Genomic DNA, 20,639 nt, shown 5'->3' on the forward strand with positions numbered 1-20,639 from the left:
TCAGGCACAGTTGCAGCGATCTGGAAGCCAACGTCAGTCAAGCAGGCGAGCACGGGAAGGAGCGAGCTCTCCGCGCCACGGCTGCCTCAACAGGCACCAAAGCTCATCTCACCAGCGGCAACCCCAGCACCTCTGGCATGCGCTTTCTTCCACAGGCAAGTCTGCCTCCGTGGAGTTCAAGCATCCTGCAAAGAAATAACATTGAGATGCCTTTTATGATAAGCGTGACATATGGTAACTGAATGTGTACATTGGGGGTTTTTATTTGTTCTCCAGCACAAGTTCCAAAACAAGCTGCTCTACTTTCCTCCCAGCCCTACAGTTCCTCACGTGGGTTAAACCTAACCAAGACAATGTTTTACTTTAGCTGCTTTCCTACTAACAGGTAAACAGTTGACTCAGCATGCTACAAGCAAAACATGGATATAAATTACCAAATTGCTTAGTTGGTTTTTTGCCTCTATTCTTCTTTTCCTCACTTCTTTCTGTCCTAAATGAGACTAAGGATATGCAGCCAGCCTTTGTAAAGCAACCAGAAAAGGACAGAACAGCAAACTGCAAGTGTTACTGCTGCATGTTATGCTATGAAATAGCAGAGACGGCTCATTTTCTAATATATGTGCCCTTTGCTTTATGCTGCATTGATATTTGCTATTCAAACAGTGCTGGTGCAGATCACTTTGTGTTTCATCAGACAGCAAAAATGGCCAGAGGCTGCAGGGCGTGGAGGAAAAATAAATCAAGCACTGCTCTGCTACTTTATTCCTTTTCCCTCTCCTGGCCAACTTGAGGGCAGTGAGGCAAACCTTCAAAGGAGCAGAAGTTCTGCTCCTGTCCATGTAGGCAGTTTCTAGCTCACCAGATGGAATTTTTCCACTGTTTCCAAGCCTATCAGCTGATTGTGAGTTTCATCATACTTTGCTATTTCTCTCAAAGCCACAGCCTTGGGAGTCAGGTCATTAAAAATTAATAAATCCCACCTTTCAAGGCAGACATGATCTGAAGTCCTCAGGCCCATTCCCAGCCTCAATACCTGTATCACCCTTACTCTCTGTCTAACCTGTCCCTGTGAAAACACCAACCTCAGCCCTTCTGGGACACCTATTTCAGCGCTTTGCTAACTGATAGCAAGCAACTTCTTCCTATTGCCTACCCCAGATCTCCCAGATAGATGTCAGTTTGTCCTGGCTATCCCAGGGATGCTCCTTTTGCAGCCACTCCCACAGGTTTGACACTTCAGCCTCCACAATAACCAACCACAGCTCCTTCAGGTTTCTCAGGTTTTCAGCACTTTTGACACTTCTTTGGGTTGACTCTACATAATGCACTTCCTCTATCAACTGACATACCCAAAATTGAGAAAAAGCACTTCAGCCGAGCTTTGCTTATTTGACATAATTTCACAGATTTACATTATTTTATGGATGATACATTTCCAAACATTTGCCTTTTTCATAATGGTGAAACATCTTAGAAGAAAGAATAGATATCTGACATTAATGCTTCCAAAGAAATACCACAAAACACAGAACACTGCATGAGAAAGCTCATAAAATGAATGGGCATTGTCAACTCTGTTTTTTTGTAAAAATTGTTGGAGGAAAGGACAAAACATTTCATATTTCTTTAAGGCACATATGGCTGTGCTTGTCACCCTACATTTATAACTTCTATAATCTGAGAAACTATCAATACCAGTCTAAATAGTTAAAACAGAAAGAGCAAAAAAATCCCTGATGAATCTCTACTGTTTAAACCTACGTTTCATCCAGCTTGGCATGGCTCTTCCATGCTTGGTGCCAACCATCCACTCTCTCTGGCTCTCAGGCACAATCCTATTCCTACAAAGACATTCACAGAAATTTCTGGGACAGATTTTATTTTTAAAAAGGTATCTAGGGACATTTCACAGTATTTGCTTCTTGAGAACTTTTATTTATTTTTAACAAACCCATGACATGTGGGCTGAAACTACTTCAGGAAACATTTTCAGTGAAGACTCATATTTATTCCTCAGTATGGTTGTCAAAAAGAAAAGCTACTTCTTAGGAATAAAAGCTACTTCTTTGTAAAGAGCCTTTTTTCCCAGGAAAATGTATTATCTTACTGGAATAGCTACAGAAGGAAAAGGTTTACAGAAATCAAACAGTCAACTCCTTCCTTTGTTTTATATAGTTAAAAATCAAACCACTCAATGAACACACTGTGGGAAAGTGAGTTGGTTCAGAAGATCACTCCACCTGGAGGTTTTGCTGGAAGTCTCAGGAGCTGCCAAACTGCTGACCCAGAGCTGCAGGAGTAGGCAAGGCTGGGGAATGATCTGCATGTGCAGCATGGCCACAGGGCTGTCCCTGCAGCCATTTCAGCTTTGCAGCCTCTGGTGGGTGCCCCATGCTGTCCTGTCCTGGGCACTGCAAGGGCTTGAAACAGGAGAGCCCCACCATTAACCACTCAGGTACACAGCAATAAGGGAGAGTGTGTTATTTGTTTACTTGGGTGTGCAAGTGCAATAGATTAAGGATAAGAATCAACTGAGAGGTACAGCATGTTATAAGGCAGGCACTCACTGTGCCCAACCATCACCTGCTCCCCTCGACTGCCTAATCCCCCAGCTCATACCTCCACTTCTGAAGCAGCACCACACAGCTTTGATCTGCCCTGTGAGATTCCACATAATCCTCTCCCCTATCAAAGCATTGTTAATAAACAGTTCAGACATGATGCAGTACAAACACCTAAACCAACAGATCCATAAGAAAGCCAGGACCCTGTGGGTCCCACACAGACAGAGATGCCTTCTGCATGTTCTGCCCAGCCCTTGCCTCGCTACCTCTGCAAACAGCAGGGAAGGGAAACACAAAAGCCTTGCAGGTTTGTAGGGCAGTGATGGGAGTCATTGTGCAGTGCTGGGGCAGATTTTACCCCAGAGCGGGACTTCTTCAGTGCAAGAACTTTTTTGGCCCACTGATGTAAACTGGTTTTGGACCAACTGTGACAAGCAAAAAGAAAGTTTCACTCTCCTTCCCTCTTGCCAGTAGGAGAGCCTTCATAGGTCAGGATTACTTTCTGTCAACAGGAGCAAAATGGAGAGCCTTGAAAGAGTGAATTGTTTGTGCCTGGAAAAGCCCAAAGCCTGCAGCACAACATGCAAAGCAAGTTCAGGCTGCCCTCAGGTGCTGCACCACCACATCCCCCCAGCGCAGGAGGAGCAACCCTGATGGGTCCTATCACTGTCACAGCAAAAAATGGGAAAAATTGATTATCATGGCTACAGGAAAGACCACAAACCTGAGCAGGGGAGCACACTGGATGTCCAAAGGACTTTGTTTCCTCCAACTGCTTTTCTGGGGAAGAGAACATCACAAAGATCAACTTGCACGCTCAGCTGTGTTGACAAATGCTGGGTGTGGAGGGGTGAGGAGACAAGCAGCAGCAGGACCCACCACGTGGCATAACTGGCTGCATCTCTTACTGTGATAGCTTTTGATTTCTTGTGGCCACCTCCCCAGGAAGAAGCCAATGCTCCAGTCCCCAGGGAAGATCCGTAATGGTGTGTTACACTGCTGTGCAGCTTGTCAAACACAGAGCCCGAGCATGGGTGGAGAACTGAGGCCTGATCCATTAAAAGGGCATAATGGATGTGTACATGTAATTTCCCAACCGATTGTCAGTGTCCAGTTTAAAAATACAGGACAGGCCACATACAGCTACACTGAAAGTCCCTGTAAAGCTCCAGTTTATCTTCAACAAGGTGTTAACAGCTTATGGCCCAAGAGCTGTGCTGTGCTCCAGCTTCCTGCAAAGTACCAGGCAGGGATGCCCTGAAACAGGAGCAATGCCTCTGCTTTCACAGATTTTTCTAAGTACTTTCTGAACTCACATTAATTTTAAGCATTTGAACTATCCTCAAAGCCCTACAGTCCCACAGCCTCACTACACTTTAAACACAAATGTACCTGCCCTTGATCTGTTTGACCTGCCACTTGCTTGTTTCCTTCGATAACCTCAAATATTTTAGTAGAAAACCCAATAAAAATCACTTTGCGCCCACAGGCACCATGCTGAGCATTTTGCAGACCTGTGTTTCAGCCATGGTTTGTCTTTCCAGCGAAAGGAAGTTTGTTGTTTGCTCATTCCAGGTGTTACTCAGGGAGCTTTGCTCATTCTTCCCACCCTTCTCAGTCCTCCATCTGGTTTATCACAGAACTGCTTAAGAGTGTTCAGGTGCAAAAAGGCTCTTTCAAACAGCTGCAGCCCCTGGAATCTTCACCTACAAGACTGGCCTTGCAGTGCCAGGAGAGGTGGTGCAAGCTGTGCCCAGCTGTAGCTCTGCAGCCAGGAGGGAGACAGGCAATGCCAGCCTTCACATGGGCACAGCAAACAGCTCGGCCAAGCCCCTGCAGAGAGGAGAGCTCTGATCACCTGCAGAAATCTAAGAAGGATCCTAATAAAAGGAATAAGCCTTCTCTTTGTCAGCTGCTTGGACTGTGCACCAACAAAGCGCAGTGCCACTCAGGGAGAACAGCAGTCCCACATGTTTTGAGGCTGACAGCCAGGGAAAGGCCAGGTGTGGATCATGGATCTGGGAAGACTCCAGTTTACACCAGCTGAGACATGGAAATGTGTGATCTGTCCACAGCTGCCCCCTTCTACCTTCAGTAAAGCATCAAGTGGCAGTGTGACAGGCATTCCCCCAGCACCAGCCCAAAATCTAACCCTTAAAAGCGAAGGGGCATACACCAACCTTTCTCAGCAGAGAGCAACATCCCCAAGCAGAGAGCACACCTGCCTTGGGGCACACCAAGTGAAAGTACCCTGAGACAGCTGGGACAATGTTCATTTCCTTGTTCCTCAGCACTCTGCAGTGTCCCCACACGTGATCCAACCCAACCAAATTCCCGTGCCTGCCTCCTCTCACTGCTGGCCACACAGGTCATGGCTCTGCAGCTGCGCCCACATAGAAAAGCTTAGGATGGTGTAGTAGTTCTGGAGTGCTCTCCAAATAAATAGTTTGACTAAACCCATGTAGGGTTTCTGCAGCAGTAAGAGCTATTTATGAAAGGAGGTATGTTGCAGACATCTTGTCTGAATTAATATATCCTCTCAAGTTTTTCTTTCTATTAGTGGAGAAGCGTGTTGTTTGGGGAGTTGTTTGGGTTTTTTAAAGTAACTCTGTTTCAATCAGTTTCATCAGGTGAAAACAAAATGCTTGTTTATTCTAGCAGGCATGAAACAGCCTCACGCTGAAGGGTCTGCCACCTTCTTTGTGCTGCATTGTCATTTTATTTCTGGGAGGTTTAACTCAGCTCCAGCTCAAAACTGAACTGATAATGCTCTTCCTAACTAAGTCAAGTGCAAACTGCTCAGATGCACAGTACCAGCTCAGTGCTCTTGATGTCATCTGCCTACAGACAGGAATTTCCTGTAGTCCATCTGCAGGGCACTCCAGTGTCAGTTCTGATTTCTCAGCGTGCACCTTTCCTTCCAAATTCTGCACATCTTTTTCAGCACTGGGATGTGCATGGATTAATGATACACACCACGGGCCAAGCAGCTTTCACTGACTAGATGCTGCATTGCATAGAAAGGAAGAGGATGAACTTAGGAACTGGAACCTGCCTATTTGGTTGTCAGGACCCAGTGTTTAACACCTCAATTTCATCACAGTGAGCATAGGACCATCAAGACAGATCTCACCCTTTGAGACCAGGAGCTGCACACAGGTCCATGTAATAAAGATATGAAAACCTCCCAACCCAAAACATAAAACCTGGAACAGGTAATACTGATCTCAAGGCTATTCATAGCCAGATGAAAATAGCAGCAAGCTGGAAAGGCTGCTTGCATCTGTCCATACCTCTTTATCATATATCATGCCACAATGTAAGGAAATAACCACCTTTAGCTTTACAATGTGTGGACACTTCCCAATACCCTTATTAGTCAAGACAGCTCTTGTAGGGCAGGTCAAACCCAAGCATAGCATTGTATTAAGAATGATGGATGTGGTCCTGGCACCCACAGTCACACTGCAGTTCCCAGTATATGCTGTAATTAAAAGGACAAGAAAGACTTAGTACTAAAACTGCTACAGCTGTAGGGTCTGTGATCAGCCTTGTACCTGCCTCTGTCTCATGCTGGAAGGTCCAGCCCCACCCTTCCTCCCATTTAATTTCTTCTGTGAAGATCAGTGAAATATGCAGAGGCATTGCCATAATTATGTTACAGGCAAAAAACTGACAGCCACATAATGCTCACAATACTATGACATTTAATGGATGTCCTTTACCAGCAGAAATTAAATAAAAATCAGAATAAAGGATGGTCTTTGGGAATAATGGGCAGAAAACTAGCAGAAAACCTCCTGTCCATGCTGAGTTTCACTTTGACCTCACTTATAACTGATGTAAGTGCTCCCTTTTACACATGGACAAGCCCTCAAGGTGAAAAAATACAGGTAGGAACAGTATTGCATAAGCCTACAAACACTGCACGTAAAGTATGAACTTGCTGGAAACTGTGAAGTGCTCCTAAGGCAGCTGAGGGCTGTCCTACTGAAAAGGCTGAGCAGCAGGCACCACTACCCAGACGTGCTCTGCCTGTGTCTGCACTCACACCACTAACCCTCCTTCTTCCTCCCTGTGCTCACATCTCCCCCCTTCAATGTAATGAAATAAATATATAAAACACCTGCCTTTTGTTTAGCCATTGCAAAGTGAAGCTCCACAGCATCGTGACAGCTCTTCTGAGGTGCATTATTTGCAATATGCCACTTGCAGCTCTAGACTGTCTAGTCCTTCACAGACCAAGAGCAGCTGTAAGCTATGAGAACAGAGAATATATTTAATATAGTTATTTTCTGGAACGCTATTCCACTAAAAATGCTCTGGCTGCACTGACTGCAATGACTTGTCCCAGTGAAATGAGAGAAAGGTCTACTGTTCCTACCCAAAAACCTCTTAAGCAGCTAAGTCATATAGCAATGGCCTTCACATGAGAGACAGCTGATAAGATAAAGAGCAACTTCAAACAAAGCAGGCAATTGTGGTCTTCCAGAGCAGCCGACATAGAAATGCATCTGTTACCATCACACAGAGAATGTCAAGGCCAAATTCTGGTAAAGCCAGGCACAAATGCCAGAATTACTCAAGTTCAACGACTCACAGACTTTAAAGACTTTTTCTGTTCAGTGAGGGCTTTGCATGACATGATGTACCATTCCCACCTCAGACAAAACGATGAACAGCTGTTGCCTGCCAATAACCCCCCACTGAGGGCAGCTTTGGCAGGCCCTGAGGAGCAGCAAGGAGGCAGCAGCTCTGACACTAGTGATGGCTCCCTGCTCCATTATGCATCCCAGAACAAAAAAATACTGCTCAGTTCATTGTGAGCACAGCCCCAAGTGGTTTCTTCCAGATTCAGTCATTGTCTCATATTACACTTTCCAATAATATCCAACATTATAGAGAATCTCTGCTGTTTTATGAAAATCTTTCACCTCCCCCTCCCCTTGGGCAGCCTTAGTGAAGGATGTCCATTGATCAGGAATGGCCCTGAGATGTTCCTAGGTGCTGAGGAATTGCAAGAATTTATCAGAGTAAGCAGGTTTCTAGCCCAGCCCCTTGAGAGCAGCCACTAGAAGATATTTTAGAACAATACAATGCTAAGCCAAAAAACTGAGCAAACTCCCCTACTGAGCGCACACGGGGAATGTGTAACTGAGGAAATGCTCCACTGACCACATCAGAAGTGGGTGAACTCTGCTTATTTGCACCCAGCCTCAGAAATTCCACAATATCTGAGACCCACAATATTACAGATGGCTCAGTTAAGGCTTCAATTTCCTTTTGTAAAAAAGGATGCATAAGGATTTTTCCTCCCCTGTGCATTTCTACCCAATGCAACAAAACCACCACATGAATAATTATCTCCACTGAGCTTTACTCATCTCCCAGCAAGGCACTGTATGGGTGGAATTTGCATTACACACAATTTACTTCCGTTTAACCATTTTTAATTAAATGAACCATCCTAGGGTTACCACCTAGGGTAAACAAAAGACTGAGCTTCTCAGTCTTAATCATTATTTCCTAGAGCCAGCATCACCAAAATAAAAAACCTCATCAGAGGAGAAGCGTGATTCAGACTCCTTACAGGCAACCAGTCCTTCTACTAGTAATAAACTGTTAATCCAATGCTATAGTTTAAATATTTAAGAGTTCTGTTTATTTCATAGGTGGGAACTATTTGCAGAACTTGCAGGATGTAGTTCATTGTCATTATGCAGATTGCCTGAACCCAAATAAACAAGGACAGCCACCTGAGACACTGAGAAATCCCCTAACACCCCATCCACCAAGAAATCCCCTAAATTCCCAGTGAACAAGGATGGATGGTCCCTTCCCAGCTGCAAGAGAGGAGCTGGGACCTGGCTGTGTCTGTCCCCCTGACAGACCCACTCTGCCTCCGTTCAGCCCCAGTGCAGCAGGAGCTTTGTGGGGAACAGGGAAACACTCCCACATCTCCACCAAACACACTTGGCTTTGGGCTGGGGGGCAGAGGCTTGTGCTGAGGTTCACTCTAAATCTGTACCTACACCCTCAAAAAACCAAGTTTTATAAGAATTTGCACTCCCTCTTTATTAGTTTGTAAAAGCCTTCATCCCCACAGCTTAGCTGTGAGCCATCTTAGGGCTTGTCACACATGTGGTGCTGCGTGTCTGCTGCACTGATGGCTCTTTCCATCAGAGAAATATCCTGGTGTCCAGGCTTCCCTCTAAGCCAAGGGAGAACTGACACATTAGATCAGCTTTAAGGAACTCAGCTGTCCCACTAGCAGTTTCTAGACATTAGGTGGTATGAAGGGTACTCCTAAAAGCATCTTCTCAGCTGTTTTACTTGAAAAGCCAACAATATATAAATATATGGCATCTAAAACTGTGCAATTAGCAGCTCAAAGCCAGACCACTGCAGGTGAAAGTTATATATTTAGACTAATCATCCCTGTCACCCTTTGTCCCTCACTCATCCTCACAACCTGGATATTTTCAATATGAAAAAGGGGAGACAGATGATAAGTTTTGGCTGAGTTCAAAGAAAGAAACTGCAGGAGTGGAAGATGAAGAAAAAAGCAACCACCCAGCAGAACTTCTGGCTTTTATTTTTGACCCAGAAAAATATTTGCTGACCTCAACTTTGCTTCCCTCCAAACATAATTTCTCCATGTTTGCCTGCAGTGGTGACATGTCATTAATTCCTTTCCTGACCCTGATTGTTATGCCCCAGCAACTGTGAGCTTGCAGCACCCACCCAGCCGTGAGGAGCTGGCCAGGAGCCCTCAGAATCAGAAGCCATTTCATTAAAAAACCCAACACCAAAACCCCTCGTTTTGTAACCGGGTGGGAAGTTAAAAATATGTGGGGCCCAATTCCTTTGTACTCCTGTTCCTGCTGAGCTCGATGAGGCAGAGTGGTGATAAATCCCGAGGGAAACCAACACTGTTTGTTTAGGAAACTTTGCATACTGAGGGATCCTTCCTTCTAGTGAATGATTATTTTTAAGCCTCAACCATGCCTGGATGATTCTGAAGTAACTCAAAACTGCAGTGAGAGTAACTGAAAAACAGTAGGGTTCATCTCATTACTGCTTAAAATATTTGGAAGGTAAAATTCCCTCCAACATCTGGGAAAAGGAGTTTTGAATACAACATTCTAAGAAGTAAACCCCTAATCTGCAGTTTCTAGTTTGTGCTGCCAAAGCACAGAGGTGCTCTGTCCAGAGGCTGGGGTCACCCCCCACATCATGAAAAGGGAGAAAAATGATGCTCAGGTCCATGCCTGATTTGGGATCCACACCTTCTTCTCTTCTAATTCCCAAGCAGGCACTGGGGCCTGGACAGGTCTGTGCTGTGCCTGGTTCAAGTACAGAAATGCTCTACACTAAAATTTTAAATAAAGCTGTTTTACTTTGTCACCCTGACATACAGTGAAAGGAAACTCCGGGGAGAGTAAGTCCATTGCTGAAGCTGCAACATCACCTGCTTTCAGATACTGTTCTATGAGAAAAAGTAATACATGGGAATATTTTTTAACTGGTCACTTCTTTCAAGGAATAATGCAACTTTCCAATGCAAACACAGAATCAGTCATTAATTCACTTATTGGAGCCATGTACATGCTCTAGGAGCTGGATGACTTGAGTAGGACAAGAGGTCCTGCCAGCCCTTGTTCCTATATGAAGAAAAAAAGCAGCTGCTTCTGCTCTCTGTCCTCTGCAGTGCTCAGAGGCAGGTGAAAGACTCTGTATTTAAGTCTACCATGTGAAGGGTGACATGCAACACCCACAGCCATGAGGAGGCTAATTCTGTCACAGATGGGCACTCTCAACTCACGAGAAAATTAATAATTAAATAGATCACATGCCACACTGATTTCAACAAAGCCACAGTTCTTATATTAGTTTTTTTCTACAGGAAAACGTTGCAATACATTAATTAGCTACAGGCACACCTATAAACATATATGCTTAAACGTACAGATCTCCATGTGGACATGGCCTGTCAGTTAGTTTAGCCTAAAATAAAAGTTTCAGCAAACTCAAGTGAGAAGTCCAAACACAGATTGCACCAATTTAATTAAATGACTAAAAATAAAACCAGTATCAGATGATCATCTGGTACCACTTTCTTGTGCAGACAAGGTGTTTCTTCCATCTGTGCAGCTCTATGAATACTTAGCAAATCTTGCAAGGAGCTGGGGAAAACAGACTTTTTGGATAAGAATAACAAGATCACCTGAACTGTTGAACAATGTAGTTTTATTTCTAAGTGCTCAAGCCAAATAAGATTTGGAGATTTATGTGAGCAATGACAAGTATAATTCTGCCCAGACACAACTGTATGACATGCTGTTGTATGAAGTGCACATTACACTGCAGAGGGTAAGACACCTGCCCACACTGCTGCCGCTGTGCTCCACTGAGCTCAGCAAGCTGCAGGTCTGTGAGAAGGCAGCAGCTTGGGCTGAACCTGCTGGAGTGATGGAGGCTTATCCAAGCAGACACCTAGAGAAGTTCCCAGCAGTAATCTGTGGGTGAGCTCCACTGAACTGCTGTCCTAAGCGCATCTGTTTTGGTCCTCCAAGACAAACTGTACCATTAGGTTTAATTAGCAAAAAAGTAACTTGCTTTTGATTCAAGAGTCACTAACAGACTCTCTTTTCTCTCAGGCACTGCTGCCTGTTAACAGCTCAGGGCAGCCTTGTACTTCTCTGAGCTTTGTTGCAAACATTTATTATTGTTTTTCTCCCCTGCTACATCTCTGAATGGAGATAACAATATTGATTTAAATGCAATCAAAGCGAGCCTGATGTACAATGAACACTTTGTCCACGTCGTGCCGTACTGTGGCAAGGGCTGCCTTTTTCCCAGGAATGGAGGCCCATTAAAGGGAAATGATTTATGAGTTCAGGAGTCAAAAACAAGTTTGCACTTCTTCAATTACAGAATTGTGCAGGAGAGCAGAAACTTGGGTCACCACATGGAGTTTCTTAGATATTCTGCCAAAGGTGGAACAGGGAAGGAGGTAAAGGAGATGGGTTCAGCCCTCAAAACCAACCAATACCTGCCTGCTGACACCCTCACAGAAGTTTGACAGGGGTAAGTCAGTAGATCTCCACCCTCCCAACCATACCCTGGGGTCTGCCCTGCGGCCAGAGATTCAGGGGGTCCAGAACCATCTATAAAATCCGCAGTGTTAATAAGCTCCACTGAAAGCTATTTTATATATAAAAATAACTCACTGCCAAAGAAATAGGAAAAAAGACATAGCAAGCCAAATAGAAATGGCCATAGGTTACCATGGCTTATACAACAGCATCGATCACGCTGGAGAGTTGGCTGCAAAGGGACTAGAAATTAATAAATGCTGCTTTTGTCACCATGCCAAATATTTACAACAATGAAGCATGAATAAGGAAGTAAATGAAGCCAGGATGGAGGGGAGAGACTATGAAAATACAGGCAAAACAGAAGGAGAAGTCACAGGAAAGTGATACATGATGTTCCAGGTTTTCACAGGTAATTTAGAATACGTAGTTGGAAGCAATAATAAAGTAGAATATCAAGCATCAGAAGTACTCCCTATTTTGTAGGCTTTTCCTTTTTTAAAGAGCTTTTCATGTCAGGTTTTCTCTACAGAGAAAGTTGTGGATGCCCCATCCCTGGAATTGTTCAAGGCCAGGTTGGATGGGGCTTTCAGCAACCTGGTCCAGCATAAGGTGTCCCTGCTTACAGCAGGGGGCTGGAACGAAATGGTCTTTAATGTCCCTTCCAACCCAATACATTCTATGATTCTATAATCTGTCCTTTTAAAACCAACGGCCACCTCACAAACTTAATTTTCACAGATGGCACAAAACCACCCTATGACTAATTGCAAGAGGCCTTGACAACGCAATTCATTGATGCAAGATAAAACACTTTTATTTAGGTAACAGCCCCGAGTTCTGACCAGACCCACAGGTGTGATGCCCTGCTAGTCTGTTCTGTGGAATCAGCCTCGAGCCATCCCCTGAAGGGCCATGGAAGGCACAGTGTCCCGGTGCCACCCCTGCCTGACCCTGCGCGGCCACTGAGCGAGACACTTCCCTACCCCCGAGCGGTGCCGCGAAGCACCCACGCTGCCCACCGGCACCGCCGCTCCCCGCCACGGCTGTCGAGGCGACGAGGGGCTACCCCGTGTCCTGCCCCTGCCCGCTGTGCAGCCCCACAGTCCCACCCGCTGTCGGGACACGCGTGCCCAGCGCACGGTCCCCCCGACAGCACACCCTGCCCCGCGCCCGGAGGGGAGCGCCGGATCCTCCCGGGCACGGCCAGCTCCGACACCGGCCCCGCAGCAAGGGCAGCGGTGCCTCCGCTCCCGCCCGGCCAGCGAGGTCCGGCAGGCACCACTGCCGGGACACGGAGCCCGAGCTCTCAGACCCGCCGCCGCTGCCGAGCCCGGCGCAGGGACCGCACTCCCATCCCCACGGACAGCGGGACGGCGCTGCGGACAGCGGAGCCCCAGCATCTCTTACCTGCCCTCGGCGGCCCGGGGCGGGGGCCGGGTTATCCCAGGGCGGGGCTATCCCGGGACGGGACTATCCCGGGACGGGGGCGGGGGTTATCCCGGCAAGGGGCCGTGCCTGTCCCGCCCGGCAGCACCGCGGAAAACCTGGTACGGGAAAGGAGCGAGAGTACTTTGGGTTTGGAGGCTGCCTGGACTCGGGATCTTTTCAGTCTTCCCGAATATTGTTTGTCTCATTTTACATTTTGAATTGTAAAGACAAAGTAACTAGTGCCACCTTTGGTTCAGCCAATGCAGGACCCACCTGGAAAGCCAAGGTGTTAGGAGAGGAGGCTGTAAGTCTTTAGGAGAGGTGTAAATTGTTCAGAGAACAGGTGTAACGCGTTTGGAGAGAAGGTGTGAGCAGCAAGGCCACCTCAGCCCCAGCAGGGAGGCAGCCCCAGGACTCGGGGCAGCGCTGCAGAGCAGCCGCCCCATCTCTCGGGATGGTGGAGTTGTCTCCTTGAACAAACCCCATCCCTTTCCCCTTGGTCCATGCCTGATGGGTATTAGGGAGGGATGCTGGGGACCAGTGGGTATTCTGGTCCTCAAATCGGGCAGATAATGCAGAGCGAACCCTCCACCACCTCTGTTCGAACCCAAGCCAGCAAAATTTAAGCTCCAAGTCAGGACTTTAAGGTACATTTCCAGCAAATCCAATTCCTGCTGTTGACCTCCATAAGTCAATCTAACCCCATGATGCTGCCCATCTCAGTGCCCCGCCGCTCTCCGTCCCCTCACACCAAGGCTGTCCCCAAGAAGAGAGACACAAGGTGCAGTTACAGATCTTGGGCGAGGAGGAGAAATCAGGAAGCTCCAGGAGACCTGGGGAACATGCCCACTTTGCCAATTTGGCCATGGTAGTATACAATGGAATAGTGCCACACTAGGGAAAAAGCAGTGCAGCCCTGAAAAGATGCAGCACTGAGGCAAGGAGTGGGCACAGATAGCAACACACAGCTATGGGCAGGCCCTGCTGTCCTGACCCACTGCAGACGCAGCAGCTCTCCCAGTTTTCGTCTCCTACAACAGAGAAGGCTAAAGCAAAACTAGTCACTTTGACATCATTAGGAGTTTGAGTTTCTAGGTGCTGGACAGTCAGTGCCTCTGCATCAAGTGGAGGCAGGAACAGCTTAGTGTAGGGTTTATTTCTGGCCAGTCCTGTTCAATGATAGAGAAAAATGTGACTTGGAAATGAGTAAATACAGTCACATGAGGACAACTTTACAACAGCCTGTAAAATCAGTGAAGTGCCTCATATTACCATAGCCAGTGCCTCCCATGCTTTTCTCAGCCTTCAGTCTTCGAATATCTTTGGGAGAACAACTGGCAGAAGCCACGTAAAACACTGAATAGTAGGCAGAGGTGGGGAAAAAATGGATTTACTTGCTGATCTCTATTTAGGCTTTCATGGTTTGTATCCCAAAATGAACTGCTGATTCAAGTCTAAGGTTTGGGCTATTGAGCTTAAAGTACCAGGAGGTGTTCTGAGTCAGAGAGATGCTGATTGCTGCCTGTCCCTATGTCATTCATTACCATGACTTTGTCTTCCAGAACGACTGCTGTGTGTACTGCCCTGTTTCCTGGGAAGTGTCTGGGCATCGCCTGCTGATGGGAAGTAGGGAATAAATCTTTTGGTTTCCTTCACTTCCATGTGCCACTCTTGCCTTTGCTTTATTAAACTGCTTTCATTTTGACCCACAGATTTTTTTCCATCTTATTTTCCTCCACCCCTTCCTGTCCTGCTGAGGAAGGCAGTGATAGAGCAGTTTGGTGGGCACCTGGCATCCAGCCAAGGTCAACCCACCACAAAAGCACTTGTTCATTCACATTCCCATCATGGAGAAAACTCTCTCAAAACCTACATGACTTTTCAGAGTACAATGTATGACTCCTCTTTAGATGAGGTGCACCTTTAGCTTGGGTGAACAGTTCCTTTGTTGTCTTGCCTATGCTGGGACCTCCATAAGTAGAGCCATAACACAATCTGTTGCTCTCAGGCTTTTTCTTTCTATGCTATCCTTTTCCTTAACTCACATTGCATTAAGCCTAGAGTGTTTTCAGTATTTTTAGCTGTGACTTTCAAAAGGCTGCCAAAAGATAGCTGAAAGGTATAAAATAGTATGATTAATGCTCTCGGTATTTCTTCACAATTTGGCTCTGTTTGAGGAACTAAATGTGGAAGCATGAGAAAACCACCAGCAACTATTTCAGTAGGGGTTTCATTCAAATTTTTGCAACCCCAGTGGGCCTCTGTAACTTTTCTCCGCAGCTACATAACTGCAGTGCTGAAATTACTGGAAGCACCAAAGGAAGAACATGGTGCTTTGGAGATGCCATTTCTTTATCATTGTCTTATCACCAAATTATTTTACTGAGAAGAAACTGCCTCTCAATTTTGTTTACTGGGTGTTGAAATTTTAGTTTACAGCTTGCCAGAATAAAGAAAAAAATAAAATCCCTGGTGCACTAGGACAAATGCTCCACCAGCAAGTCAAAAACATAAATAGAGACTCCAAAGGAGAAAAAACCACTCCAAAACACTGATAAATCTGTGTATGAGCAGGATCCTACTTGCATGTGCAGGAACTGGTAATCTAGGACTGAACAGGTACAGAATTGCAATGTGTCCTTTTAGACATATCCCTTGCAATCCTGCTGGATGTATTACTTGGTTAGAGAAGGAAAGTCATGTAACAGCCAAAATTCAGCAAGTAAAATTCAGTACAGGTAAAGTAATGCTACATGGAGCTCATCCAGTTTAAACCAGCTAAGAACCTGGCCTTATTTTATTTGGCACTGTGGAGCTCAATTTTTACTGATGAAAAGCTGAGCTGTTTTAATCGAAAACTGAGGCTCTGTGTCCTTTCTGCTGTAAGATATAAATCTGTATTGGTTGGCAACAGAACTATGAAAGATTTTTGATACCATCTTGCTCGGCACTGCAAGATGATTTTTTCTTTTAATGTAATAACAGTTTTAAAAGAGAAATTGGCTCATGTATCAGAGGCTTACAAATCACATGGCCCAAGTCATGGGAAAGATGTTACTAATTGCTTGCAGCAAAGCCAATGGGTTTTATACATTCATCCTGGCTACCAGTGCAGAGTGGGATGGCAAAGTGCACACAGCCACCCACAGCTTGAGCAACTGAGGGGCCTGAGTCTGCACCAGGTACTGTGGTGAGCTCCAGACTTCTCTCTGCAGTGAGAAGAGCTACAGAAGTGAGGTTTCTCTACAGAAATGGAGGAACACAGGCACCTGTAGAGATTAATCCCTCCATCCTAAAAAATGTGAGGAAAAGCATGAACCTCCTTCTTCCACCTCATCTTCCATCAACTGCAGATGAAAGTGAGAGAACATGTCCAGGGACTCTTGCTTCAAAATGAATCTGATCCCAAACTACACTCCTTTGAGACCACTGGTGAGTTTTAAGGCTTATTTCATTCTAGTGGTCAGAAAGCCAAGTAATCACATCCTGGCAAGCACAAAGAAAATCCTTTTGGAAAACAGACCAACACGCCTGAGTCGTCCAGCCATATGTCAAGACTGGTACTGATCAGTGTTTTTAAAGGAAACAGAGGAGAGTTCACATGTGCATGGAATACACCAGCATGGATTGTATGGTGATAGACATACTGCTCTGCTTGCAATACATTTGTTTCTGGCCATATATGTCTAGGTGGAGGGCAGTGCTACAACAGAGTGAAACCAGCACAGAAAAGGAAATACCACACAACTTGTCTTACCACCTGTGTTGGTCCAGGTTTGCTGTGCTGAACTGAGGATTGAGGCCAGACATATGATGCCTATGGCAAGAATCCTGAGAAATCTGTTCTCTGTCTTCCAAGAAATGCATTAACTCAGTTTACAGTAGAAGACAACATGGAGCAGAAGGTAACTTCTCAAAGAGAGACAATTAGCAAAGATTTACCATTTGCAGACAGAAATGTGTTTTTTATAGTTAAGTGACACTGCCTGATATCCCTTTGCACACTGTCCCATCCCTGCTCTCTGGATGCCCTGCGTGCTCCCTTCTTGTCAGCAGGAAGCCCTCAGAGATACATGTTTGCTGCTAACTGGCTTTAAACATGCACTGTGTTCTAAGAGGAAATAATACAAAGTTCTCTCCTGTTGGGAACACATCCTGGCATGCCTTTAAAAACAAGCAAACAATAAATCTTCTCTCACATTCTTTCAAATGTGAGTGAATTTGCTGCCCCTCTAGCAGTCCAAATCATATTTTAGAACTGTATTTGTCTTTGGTTATGACAGCATGTCTTAAATAAAGGCTACACAGCTCCACGGTACCACAAAAGGAAAGGTAAGCAAAGCTGTTCACAAGATACAAAAAAAGGAATAGAAATTTTCCTACTCCAACCTCTGGGATAAGCAGAGACTGGGTTTAGTCATGGATCTGTCATGTAAAACAGGAAATCTAAGCAGAAATGCTGCTTAACAATATTAAACTGTGCTCTGCTCCAACACAGGACTTGGCACACAGACATTTCAGGTCCACAGGACTCCTTGTCACAGTTTCGTTCAGCTCTGCAATTTCTTTTTTTGTGCCATATAACACGCATATGTAACATAACCTATCTCATCTTGTCTCTCTCTCAGGCCATGGATTCTACTGGGCTTTGCATCAGACCCGTAATGACATACTCATTTTGAGCTAAAAGTCCACATTTTCCCAGTTAGTTTTGAAGTACTGTTAAGTAAACATCTGTCTTGAGAGAAGTCCCACTGAACTGCCAAGCATCAGTGTGAGAACTCTGCTCAAACAGGTTTCAAAACTGCTTGTAACCATAACTTTAAAGGACAAAATGCATTTGTTGTCTAGTGCCTCAATAAGCAGCCAGAGGAGAAGGGAGAATTCTTAAGAACAACTCTTTAAAAATGAAAAGGGGACATTAGTTTAAAAATGATTTCTCATTATGAAATATCAGAATGTTTTTCTGTCCCCTTACAATGGAACAGGTATCCCTTCCTTCTCTCCCTTGCTCCATCAATCCAAGCAAGGCTTAAACACTTACCTGAGTGTATTTCCATCTCAAAACAGTCCAATGAGGTTTTAAGCCACTAATATAAGTAAAGCTTTTTTGTTGCAAAAAAGGATATCAGAAGAGGCTGTTTACTTAACATGCATGGAATAAATCAGGACTGTGCCAGATTTTATATTATTAAACATGCAAAAATGCCTAAATGCATTATGCTGATATTTGCTTAGAGAAAGCATTGCTTTTGCTGTATTTGACCTGAGGGACTACTGACAAAATGAGTTTGCTTACAGGAATGGGATGGCAAAAATAGCATTTTCTAAGGAAACAGGAAAGGTTTACTGATGTTCTTTGGAAGTGCAAATTAAGCTGCAACACAAGGGATAACAGATTTAAGGCATATAAAAAATGTCACATTTATTTGTGGTCAATCACAACTAAAAAAATCCTTTTCAATCGTGAAGAGCCAGCCCTTGTGATGAACTCCCACACCATTTGTTTATCCCTTTGGTCAGTGTGTGTTCTACAAAAGGAAACATTTGCAAAAATGCAAGCACTCTATGAATGGCATTTGACCTGCAAGAGAGATTATATTATTCAAATAAATTTCTTTCTAGAAATCAGCAACTAATTATCAATTATGCTACTATTATTAGGAGTAATACAATGTTGAAGTAGAAAAATCAGGAAGAGGCATTGTGCTGGTTGGCTTTAAAGTTCAAACTGCAAGGAACTGCTAATAGTTTTTAATCCTTTCTAAAGCCACACAATGACATATTCAAGGTCACTCTATGCTTCAGTTGGGCCATACATTTTAAAAAATAAAAATTATGCCCACCATTGATTCGCTCTCAGGTTTTTGCTGTTTTAGGGAATGATTTTAAGACTTTTTCCATGCAATCAAAAGGACAGAATCAGCTTTTTCTTAAAGAAAGAGCAAATGAAACTGACCTTTCTTGTCATTCATTATTCACCTTTAATCTCCCTGAGGTAGAGATTTAGGAGAAACCATTAAATATTACACTATTCATGATAAATTGGACAATTCTGGTGCAACTTAGGTCAGTGTCTCCCATATACAACATATTCTAATGATGAAACACAGAGGATAAACTGCAGCTTTGTACAGCAAATGTGCACATGGCTGACTCCAGCAATGCAACATCTCACTGATGCCACAGGACTCAAATCAAGGCTGCAAATGATCATTTCAAGGTCACAGTCTTGCTGCCCCAGGAAGACACTTGAATTACATGTAATTACTGTTAGCAATGTACAACCACTCTAACCTATCTGCTACAGGTCAGTTGCCAACTGTGGTGTGACCTGCCTCCCAAAATCACAGTGAACTGAAAAACCTTTTTGTAGAGATGCAAAGACAGTGACAGTGACAGAACAGTCCCAGCTGGATACATGGCATTAACCTGCAGAATGAAAAGGGGCAGAATGAAAAGCTCATGCTAATTCAATACTAGTCTCATCAGTGGTGCTGATAGATAAGTCCCTGGACTGTGTTTTCAGCTGTTCTTTCTTTCTGGGGGCTGTCTGCTTATAGAATTGGAAGCTTTTCAGCATTTCTTACATGCTCCAAGAACATACCACTTATTGAACGTTATAGAAAAGGCCACCCAGTAGGAGTTTTACATCATCTCTGGCACAGAATCCACACTCAGTATCTGGGGATAAAAACACCAAAAAGAGCCCAACTGTACTTTTCAGAATTTTACAAAGTAATTTGATTCTTTGGGGACATCCATATAAGCCTGTGGCTTTTTGCTTTTTTCTTGTGAGAGCCTGGGATTTACAGGGTAGTTCGTAAATCAAGATTGTTGCAGCAAGTTGAATGCTCTGTGGGTGCAGAGGGGAGGAGGAGCCCAGCTGGGCAAGGGGATGCAGCTGATGAGAGGGGCTGGTGGGCAGCACCATGGGTACCTGTGCCATGGAGCCTCATGGGGACACACTGTGTGGTGTCTGGGGCTCTGCCAGCCTGGCCCAGGGAAATCTATCAGGTGCAAGGACGTGGCCACACTCAGGAAACCTGCAGGACACAGCCTGGCTGTCAGCACACACGAGGGAGCTGGGCTGAGGGCACGGGCTGGTGTGCAATGTGCCACAGCTACCGGCCACGGATCAGTGGGCTCCCCACCAACAGGACATGTTTGCACAGCTGCCAAACCCTGCTGCCAAACCCCGCTGCATGACAGAGATGTAACTGTGCCAGGCTGGGCTGCCCCACTGCTTTCATTAGCTCGTGTGAAGCAAATTGCTGTGTACAACTGGATTAGACAGTCGTTCTTCAAAGGTTACACCCTACACACTATTAAGATTCATGTGTTTTTGAGATGAAGTCATCTGAGCAATTGCTTTCCCAGCTGCTCCCACGATGTACAGGCTGCTGACAGTTTCATTTTCCATTACTTCCCTCCGCTTTGCAAACTCACTGCCTACTTGATCACTGAAGGAAAACAAGCGCTTCCAAAAAATTTGAACAGCAATATGTAAAGCTGCCTGGCTACAGGATCTGGGTCCCAATCAGCT

General features: G+C 45.0%; 1 protein-coding gene across 1 annotated transcript in view; it reads right to left on the reverse strand.

Annotated features, from left to right (window-relative positions):
- Nucleotides 1–101: 101 nt before the first annotated feature.
- PSMD10 (proteasome 26S subunit, non-ATPase 10) overlaps nt 102–20,639 on the reverse strand; it is a 57,462-nt gene continuing 36,924 nt past the window's right edge. The window contains exon 5 of the mRNA XM_071569632.1: nt 102–185. Within this exon, the coding sequence (XP_071425733.1) occupies nt 104–185 (82 nt within the window). The 3' untranslated portion in view covers nt 102–103. The remainder of the gene's footprint in view (nt 186–20,639) is intronic.

This window comes from Pithys albifrons, chromosome 14 (genome assembly GCF_047495875.1).
Source record: "Pithys albifrons albifrons isolate INPA30051 chromosome 14, PitAlb_v1, whole genome shotgun sequence".
NCBI lineage: Eukaryota > Metazoa > Chordata > Aves > Passeriformes > Thamnophilidae > Pithys > Pithys albifrons.